This window comes from Saccoglossus kowalevskii, chromosome 3, assembly GCF_978046115.1.
Source record: "Saccoglossus kowalevskii chromosome 3, keSacKowa6.1, whole genome shotgun sequence".
Lineage (NCBI taxonomy): Eukaryota > Metazoa > Hemichordata > Enteropneusta > Harrimaniidae > Saccoglossus > Saccoglossus kowalevskii.
This window is the reverse complement of record NC_140643.1, coordinates 14,666,562-14,677,025: the sequence shown is the minus strand read 5'-3', so window position 1 is coordinate 14,677,025 and position 10,464 is coordinate 14,666,562. Positions and strand designations below refer to the sequence as shown.

Below are 10,464 nucleotides of genomic sequence, written 5' to 3'. Positions count from 1 at the left end.
GAGGGAGAAATATGAGCCGTAACGCGAGGTTTCGGTGACACATTTACCTGGTGGGCAAATCATACAGTGGAATTAACTGAATATCAACATAATTCAACAATTAGATGTATAACTATACCCAGCAACTGTCACTAGCCACAAAATTGATAAACAAACACAAAGATGGAAAAGACACTTGTTAAAAACTAGCGGGTGCTTCTGGACCATTCAGAATGTTCCATAACATTAAATACGTCCTGTTTTCCAATGCGTGGAAAGGGAAAGGGTACACTGTCATTCATTGGCTTTTTTAGGCGATATCATATTTAGATTTAGGGCATTGTACAACTATAGAGCATAGCGATCGCCTGCATTGTGCAAATGTTATGAAATCAGGGACACTTTTCGAATTATCCACGACTCGATGTACTACAATCACGCATGACGCAATCATTGTTCTAAGGATTTTAAAGCATATTCCAATATAAAATGGATGTCATTTTTTCTCAGTACGAAATTAGCACCGAATTGACTGGACTTATTGAATGCTTCAAAAAGTATGATACTTTTAAAAGATATGATACGAAAAAATAGTGTATGTGCCTTTCTTGAACTAGTTTATCAACCTTTCGTTTTGCTAAACGGTCACACTGGTAATCCATATAACTATATTACCGAGATGTTGCACACTACTGTATTAAAATGGAGCTTATAAACCGATTTATTATACATAAAACATATGTATTTCTCTAGGGGCTTATACACGGATATATCGCATAATATTATATTTCTGACACCGAAAGCAATATAATTTATGTGTCAATAAAATGCCGGACGTGTTCGAACGTCATGTTTACGTCGAATTTGAATATTATATCGTCTATATCAGACGCAGCAACAATTTATCCCTTGGGACTGAAATACACTGATGTCGTCGAACGCAAACAATGTCGCAGGTACGAATACTTTTTTGTCGGGCTGTTATATCCCACTAAATTATTACTAAATGCAGGAATTGATGTAATAATAATACGGTTATCACGAGAAAAGTTGGCACTCTCCCTCCAGGTTGATATAATGTTGTAATCAGCCGCATCGACTTCCCTGGTACATGCAAGAAACATTTACAATCATGAAAAGCATTAATGCATTTGTGAAGAAAAAGTAGATCAAAATGCCTGCGCATTTTTTGACAAAAAGGAGTATATTAACCCCAATACAGAAGTCCCGATAAGTAAAAACATTAAAAATAATTTTCTGGGAGTGACAAAAATATCTAACAAAATTTCACGATATTCTTCAGTTCAATCAAAATGTCTCTCCCCAATATTGTTCCACACAGTGGGGCGTCCTCAAGCATTGTCCTCTTGAATGAGCAGAAATATACAACTATCAGGGCTTTGGCTGAATCTCTTGTTCATATCAAGTAATCACTCACTGTCAGAAGTTTACATGGTCTGTGAAGACAAATGTTGTATCAAGATTTACTCTAAGTCTTTATACGTGATCACTGGCTGTGACTTTTTGTACTGTATGTATTCATGATAGGCACATGTTCAATGTACACTTCGAAATGACATCTAACATTTGTCAAACCATGATTTCAGTGCGTCAGTATCACCCTGTGAAACTGAACAGTCACACGTTGTCCGTATAATAATGAATAATTTGAGATTATCAGCGAAACATATTGAGTTACATTCATTATAAATTCTAAAAATCTCATTTAAATATAGAATAAAAGAAAGTGGCCTCAGCTAGGATCTGCTTTAAGCGTGCTACAACATATCAGTGGATAACCTTATCAAAAATCTTATAAAAGTTTGTGAAGGTTATATCCATCTGTCTTGAGTTATGAAATACCAATCTGGCTTCATGGAACAAAACCCAGTAGATCGTTTACAGGACCTTTCAGACACAAACCATGTTGGTGGTCAGATAAAACACAGCTGACAAGACTGTGTAAATGTTTACAAACACATTTTGGAACATATTTGTTATAAATTTTAGATGAAAGGATATCTTAATATAGACAGAGTGATTAGTATGGGGGAGGATCGTTCATCACGACATGACATATCGATATCGGATAAACAGAGTCACGTGCAGCCAGTGTAATCGAAATAAATAAATAAATAAATAAATAAATAAATAAATAAATAAATAAATAAATAAATAAATAAATAAATAAATAAATAAATAAATAAATAAATAAATAAATAAATAGCAATTATATTCTATGCGTTTTACTATTATGCCATCATTATTTCGCTTGCGTTTTAATAAACATACACACTCACTTTCCATATGGCTACATACTAATACTCAACATGTTTAATAACACACATATGTATTCATATGTAGATTAAAATCGATATATATATATATATATTGTAAGGACAGATAGAGTGTACTCTATACAATGGACCAAGCTCAGGTGGTGACTGTATTAGGCCGTCAATGTATGACTTGTTCGTTTAACTGTTTGCACGTGTCCTGAATAAAAAAAAAAACTCAAATGAATTTTGAAAAGTAAAATATAGGTTATAATCTTACTGGAATCTGTTTGCATTTTGTTTTCCAGATGAAGGGATGCATTATATTTCTTATGGACACCCTTGGTGCAATGACATGTATAAGGAAGGATTGTTCGCCGTGTCGTGACATATCGGTAACAGATTTACGTGCTTATACGAGTAAGCGGAGAAAACGTTTTATTGAAAACAGCGATATGAGAGATTATTGTGAATCACGATGTGACGTATTGGTTATGTATTTACATTGTTGTATCAGGCGAATGCTAGAACAATCTTAATCCCTAAAACGTGATATATAACTCTGGTATCGTCATCTGCTATACGGGTATTCACGTATATATCGTCATCGGCTACACGAGTTTTTACGTAGTTATCGTCATCGGCTAAACGAGTATTCACGTAGATATCGTCATCGGCTACACAAGTATTCACGTAGATATAGTCATCGGACACACGATTATTCACGCAGATATCGCCATCGGATACACGAGTATTCACGTAGATATCGGCATCGGATACACGATTATTCACGTAGATATCGTCATCGGATACACGAGTATTCACGTAGATATCCTCATCGGATACACGAGTATTCACGTAGTTATCGTCATCGGATACACGAGTATTCACGTAGATATCAGCATCGGATACACGAGTATTCACGTAGATATCGGCATCGGATACACGATTATTCACGTAGATATCGCCATCGGATACACGATTATTCACGTAGATATCGTCATCGGATACACGAGTATTCACGTAGATATCCTCATCGGATACACGAGTATTCACGTAGTTATCGTCATCGGATACACGAGTATTCACGTAGATATCAGCATCGGATACACGAGTATTCACGTAGATATCGGCATCGGATACACGATTATTCACGTAGATATCGCCATCGGATACACGATTATTCACGTAGATATCGCCATCGGATACACGATTATTCACGTAGTTATCGTCATCGGATACACGAGTATTCACGTAGATATCAGCATCGGATACACGAGTATTCACGTGGATATCGGCATCGGATACACGATTATTCACGTAGATATCGCCATCGGGTACACGAGTATTCACGTAGATATCGGTATCGGATACACGATTATTCACGTAGATATCGCCATCGGATACACGATTATTCACGTAGATATCGGCATCCGATACACGATTATTCACGTAGATATCGGCATCGGTACACGATTATTAACGTAGATATCGGCATCGGATACACGATTATTCACGTAGATATCGGCATCGGATACACGATTATTCACGTAGATATCGCCATCGGATACACGAGTATTTATGTAGATATCGGCATCCGATACACGATTATTCACGTAGATATCGGCATCGGTACACGATTATTCACGTAGATATCGGCATCGGATACACGATTATTCACGTAGATATCGGCATCGGATACACGATTATTCACGTAGATATCGTCATCGGCTATACGAGTATTCACGTGAATATCGTAATCGGCTACACAAGTACCCATGCGGATATCGTCATCGGTGATACGAGTATTTACGTCGCCACGGCTAAATAAGTACGTAAATATCGTCAACGGCTACACGAGTATTCCCGTTGATATCTTCAACGGCTATACGAGTATACACGTAGAATTGCGTATTCACGTGAACATCGTCATCGGCTACACAGGTATTTAAGTTGAAACGAGTATTCACGGGGAATCGAGCATACACGTGGATATCGTTAAACGGCTAAACGAGTATTCACGTCGATATCGTCAACGGCTAAACGAGTATTTACGTTAATGTCGTCATCGGCTGCACGAGTACTCACGTGGATATCGCCGTTGGCTACACGAGTAATCACATGGACATCCATCCATTCAGACAGCATTTACAGTATATTTTCCCGAATGACTACTATACGATTGGCCCCGTAGTGTAACATGGTGAATATGTTCAATTTCAATACAAATCTGTCTTGTTAATACAAATTACGAAAACACGTCGAAAGTGGCACAGTGACAATGATCTTAATTGAAAAAAAAAATGATATTCCCGTAGAAATAAACGGTGCTCAGAAAAGTCACCAATTTAATAATATTTAAAAAAAAAATATTATTCGTGTTTTCTTTTGATTCGTTTATCACACGTAATACTAAATAGTTACGTGCACTGAACTGGTACAATGAATTGCACCAATACTCAAATTTACATTTACGTAATTGTTGAGTAAAAAAAAACTCCGCGCCTTAAACAAAACATGTTCGCGCGTGATAAATAAATAAATAAATAAATACAATTAATGATCTCATTGTAGTTATCACTCTCCATTCTCAGTTTTAAGAGCATTGACTACATTCGGTGGACGGTTATTCCCTTCACGTCTTGCAGTGTGTGAACTCTCGTCGTTATATAATTTTAATGGTTTCCGTGCTTGCAAATCGTAACATGGTTAGACAGCGTATTCACTATCAATTGGACTAATTCGCGGCATTGTATCTATTGTTGGAATATAATTTCAGACTCTGTGTTCTGACTTGCAGATTGTAAGTCGTTGGTCATGCAGACCACGATTTCAGGATACAACACTTGCCGGGTAGTAAATTATTAAACTACCACTAAAAGCCGCCTGTTATGTTATTGTACACGCGGCATCAAACGAGATCTTAATATCCAGGTACGGTGGGTCAACTGGAGGTCGCCGCCGTAACTGCAAATCAAACGCGATTTGTTTTTTGACCAGGTAACGTCTATATTCAAGGCTTTGAAATGTGCGTTACATGTCTGCCGTCAATTGTTCAACGTGGGATAACACTAAATTTAGCGCCCGAGCCAGAGATGTGCCATTGTGTCGTATAATTGAAATAGCTCCGTCTGGGACCGTTTAAAGACGGACATTCCATAACAATTGCAAAATACTCGTCAATAATTGTTTATTGCTATTTAAGCCTCCGGGGAACCATTGGGTTCTTGTTTGGTTCAAGCCGGCCTAACTAACGTTACAACAGAATGGAGGAACTAAATTTACACAACGATTATTGAAAAAATCAGCAATTAAACACATTATTTTCCGCCATATATTTGCGTGCATACACACTTTTGAGTAGTATATTAAATAAACGCGGTAGCTTTCCCCAATATTTGGCAATTTAATGGGAATCGTGAATATTACCGGGCTACCGATTAACGATCTACCACATACCGAGAACTGCAGGTAATATCGTCATTCGTAGTTAGCCAAAACCGCAGGACACGTGACACTCAACGTGTAAAGCTATATTTTGGCTTTATGTGCGTAATTCTGAACATCATTTTCTTTCTCGAATGAAAGCAATCTCGACAAAGAAGCTCGTCAAGTTAGCTTCATTGACTGAGTGGTAAAAACATAACACAATCAGTCGTTTTGAAAACACCCACAGTCTTCGGTGCGCCCACGACAAAATCTCACCGTGGGATGGCGCTTTGTATATAATATCAGTGTTTGTAATGTTCCAGTACATTCGTAGCATGCGCAGCTAAGCGTGTGCCCGATCACTCACAGTGTTAAACGGGCTTGATGAACATCCAATCAGTTCGGCCCTCATATTGCTTGGGAAGAGTAACATCGCGCGATTCGAGCTCCGCCAAGTGTGGAATGGTTTATCGCAGGGAGCGACAGTTTGTCGGCCTATAGCGTTGGACATTCTCATAACTCCGGAGTACGAACAACACGCCGCTGCTGTTTGCTGTGTATGTGTTATCATTTTGTACACTTCATTTCTGTGGTGGAATCGTTGGTGTGGAAAGGGATTGTTTTTTCTTCTCACAATCGCCTTTTAGAATATCGCGCATTGTCGACTAAGAACGTTGTGAGCATTACGCCCAGATCTGTTCATTGAGAACTGTGCTGTTGTTATATGAACTGGAGTCATTGAAACGAATGAAGGGTACCGAAGTATTCAAAACAACTACTGGGTACGCAGCAACCGTATTGTTCGTTGATAACAATGACTTACGCCGCCACTTCACCCTTGCTATCTACACCGATTATGGAAGAACTTGCACTCGTCTCACCGAGCGGCACGGAATACGTAGTCAGCAACGGGACATTGACGCTAATAGAGACAGTGTTCACGATGACGCCGGTGAACCAGTCGCTGTCGTCGACGGAGATGGAACAACTCGAGATTTCCCCGGTTATGAGCATAGTTATATCTGTGTGTGTCATTACGTTGAGTCTGCTTATTGTGTGCGGCAACGCATTAGTCATACATACGGTACGTATGGAGAAATCGTTACACACGGTGGGCAACTGTTTTATCGTGAGTTTAGCTGTTTCTGATTTGCTCGTTGGTCTGTTCGCTTTGCCATTTAATATCGTCACCTATCTACCGAACAATGCTTTCCCGCACCTCGGAGACGTTGGTACTTCACTGCGGGATGTCTGGATCACGCTTGACTATCTCCTGTCTTCAGTTACAATTTTAAACCAGGTGATGTTAAACCTCGATCGTTTTTGGTCGATCACATCGCCGATACGCTATATGAGAAAACGGACGAAACGCAGGGCGTTCTTTCAAATTCTCGCGATATGGATATTTGCTATGTTATGGGTATTGATACCCGCTATAGGCTGGCATGCGTTTTTCCCCAGCGTGTCGCACGAACCGAGGACCCATGACGTACTGTTTAACGATAGTGCCTGGTTTATGCTCACCAGTGCCGTCGTTATCTTTTTTATCCCACTTTTTGTTATGTTTGGTATTTATGTAAGGATATTTGTAGAAATCAACCGGCGCTCAAAAATGGCAGTTGGGCGCTCTAGTCGAGGAAGCACCATCTCGCGTAAGAACAGCGAGATACCTGGACTGACCTCCCAAGAGTTGGAAAAACTTCGCGCCATTTACAGAAAGACTCGACGATCTGATAGTGATGGTAGTCAATTAAACGGGCATGTCAGAGGCGATGTAAGTATGAAAATGGTTAGATACTATTCGAGTATTAATGAGGAAACATCAGAAGAGTTGGACGCTGCCGAGAAACCCAATAACGCCAGAAACAATACTAAGACAATCGGTATAATACACGAGAACGACGGCGCGACCACGGGGGAAAGAGAGTCCATCGAAGCAGTTCAAACAAAGAAACTTACGTGCTTAGAAGAGGAAATTGACAGGTATAACATCGCTAACGAATTACTAAACCACATTCCCAATGTACAGATATTTAACGAAATGTCATCACAAGACGAAGATAGGGGTCTCGAAATGAAACCAATATTGAGTGAAACAGAGCACACCGTTATAATCGAACCCGACGATAAAGTTGACGAGGGCGTCGGTGACGATGATGATTTGTGTTCCGACGAGGGCGATGGATGCATCAGCGACGACGATGTTTTTATTGACGGGCAAAGTAACAAACGTGGAGAAATGACCGTTTTTTTTAAGCCCGTTCAGCGTCAGTGTCCCAGTCGGACTTACAGCCGAATCCCCGTTCACGACTACTGCGTCTGGATTCCTAGAACCACCAACGGAGTTCTAGACAATACCTCTGTTAAGTCAGCGATGACGCAAGAACTTGTTCCCGACAGCGCTCCAAGTGGCAGTGACACGGTTAAATTACACCGAAATGTCAAGAGCGAGACGAGTCTTCTTGATATGAAGAAACGGATTCCATGCGTTCACGCTGAGCGACATCCAAGTTCAAATGAAATGTCAATTAGTAGTATATCCAAACCAACAACGTTTCGGTCCTTCGCCCGCAGTTACTCTCAGTCAAGGGTGTTGGACGCCGCCTTACAGAGAAAAGACTCAGTTGGCAGCGCTATTCATTCTAAACTTCGATCTGTCAGCTTTTCAAAAAGCTCGTTTAGTTCTTCGTTCTCCGGGGCTGGAGGTCGAGGCAGTTCCGTTCGGCTACAGCTCAGTCAGCAGGCCAAAGCCGCCAAACAGTTAGGTATAATAATGGCGTGTTTTTTGCTTTGTTGGCTTCCCTACTTCGTCCAGGTGGTCATAATAGCTGTCTGTCCCGGATGTTACAATTTATCTCTTTTACAAATTGCCGTATATCTTGGATACTTAAACTCGCTGTGTAATACATTCCTATATGCCATGTGCAACGCAAAATTTCGGAAATCTCTGAAAAACAAACTGCTTAGTCGTTGTTGTCAAACTGGCAAGTTGGCTTCCAATTTACCGAATTCCATGATTTGAGTTTTATCGAATTCCTGAAAAAACAGGATATGCCTTCGTGCATTTTTTTTCTTTTACTGGTTGTAAAAAAAATGTTTGCTAATGTAGCTTGTATAACAATGAATATGAGTGGCATGGCGCCAGATAGTGACGATTGTACCCTGTACTTGTGTCGATAACCACTCTCATTAACCTCGTTCTCAAATTGAAAACAAAATCACCGAGTACGAGGATTATGTATTCTAATACAATGAAACGAGACGGATTTACTTGGCATCTCTTGAATTTTACAGTGATAAGATAAGATGTCGCCGAGTATTCAATTTAATTTATCAGCGTTGCGATGGAATAATGGAGTGCGACTTGTTCTTTTTAACTAACCAGAAATATATATATATGTTATCATTCCCTTCAGTTGCGCTGTACTCATTTACCTTTTTCACGAATTGGATTTATTTTTTATTGAGAAATGAAATAAAATGGTATTTCCGCATCTCTGTCTTGCTTTCTCAAACAAACTGAAGGTTTCGTTCCTTCGTTGGCTTCTATCAGTTAATTGGGCGAAATGCCCGACGGGGTTAAACGATCTCTGGTGTCTTCTTCGTGGAGCTGCCATTTGTTTCTATAATTGGGAAAAAGTTTGATGGGAGAGGAGGGTCATGAGAATATGACCTGCTGACTAACAGTACAAATAGAGAATTATTATACATCTTTTCCTCCCAAGGATACATCATAGAAATGCCGAAATGCAAAAAGTTTAGAACAGACTGATTTAGAGAACTTATTTTTGTGTAGGGTCCGGTCAAACTTCGCACTGGAGGCTGCCATGTTTGCTATATTATACTTATTAGAGGACGCTCGTTCCATTTTTGGAATTCGCATTTCCTAAGTATCCATCGCTGTATTTCAATTACTTGCGATTTTTTCAAATTTGTGACGTTGTCAGTAAAACAATTACTTTATACACATATTTTATCCATTTTAAACCCCAGTGACTAATAAAGCCCTTCACGAGAATACATGTCAGATTAAAATGAGTCAGGTACAATCGAAATCGAGCCAAATTTAACTGAGAAGTACCTTGGCGTTTTATGTCCTGATTTGCATAACAAGCTTACGTCATACTGTTGAAATACGCACGTGCGTATCCCAGTGTATCTCCGGGTCCCCAGGACACTGTGACATAGAACAGAATTGGTGTTATCGTCGACGCTGCTGGAACATCCGGATTGTGCAAAACCGAAAATGATCGGGGATGTAGTCTTGAATCAATTGCAGAACTCATTGAATCGCTGGTTGCCAGGTAACGCAAATCTAGCGTAGTACATCGATATCGTTCATTACAAGAAATGAACGACTAAATGGATTGCCTCGCGTATTCCTTGTACTGTTGTAACATCAACGCACAGACACCTCATATAAATGTTATCCTTGCTCAGAATATTAATACATGGCAAATACGAATATATGAAATATATCCCATGAGCCTCCATCATTTAGTTTAGTTCTGCTAAAATCATAGTAAAGCACAAACAATGTGGTTATTAACATGTCAAAGGGCACACTTGGTGTAAGAAAGGTAATAACCCTTGGACTTGCAACATGTCACATTGCTCAATGTGTCTAACAAAACATAATATACATATTCCATTCTTGCCTTCACCATGGACCTACCAGCCTCGACGTATTCTTGTTTTCTCACAATGCAATTGGAGTTTATGTTTCCGGAATACAATATTAGCAACACGTCTACGGTGATATGGGCTATGCGTGCAATAA

The 10,464-nt window shown here is 39.6% G+C and overlaps 1 protein-coding gene across 1 annotated transcript; it reads left to right on the top strand.

Annotated features, from left to right (window-relative positions):
* Nucleotides 1-6,088: 6,088 nt before the first annotated feature.
* LOC144344961 (histamine H1 receptor-like) lies at nt 6,089-9,178 on the top strand. The gene has a single exon (XM_078006711.2). The coding sequence runs from the start codon at nt 6,499-6,501 to the stop codon at nt 8,704-8,706; it is 2,208 nt and encodes a 735-aa protein (XP_077862837.1). The 5' UTR covers nt 6,089-6,498; the 3' UTR covers nt 8,707-9,178.
* The last annotated feature ends 1,286 nt before the right edge of the window (nt 9,179-10,464 follow it).

Bases quoted from the DNA above. Each gene is read 5' to 3' on its own strand.
- LOC144344961 (XM_078006711.2), top strand. From the start codon at position 6,499: ATGACTTACGCCGCCACTTCACCCTTGCTATCTACACCGATTATGGAA.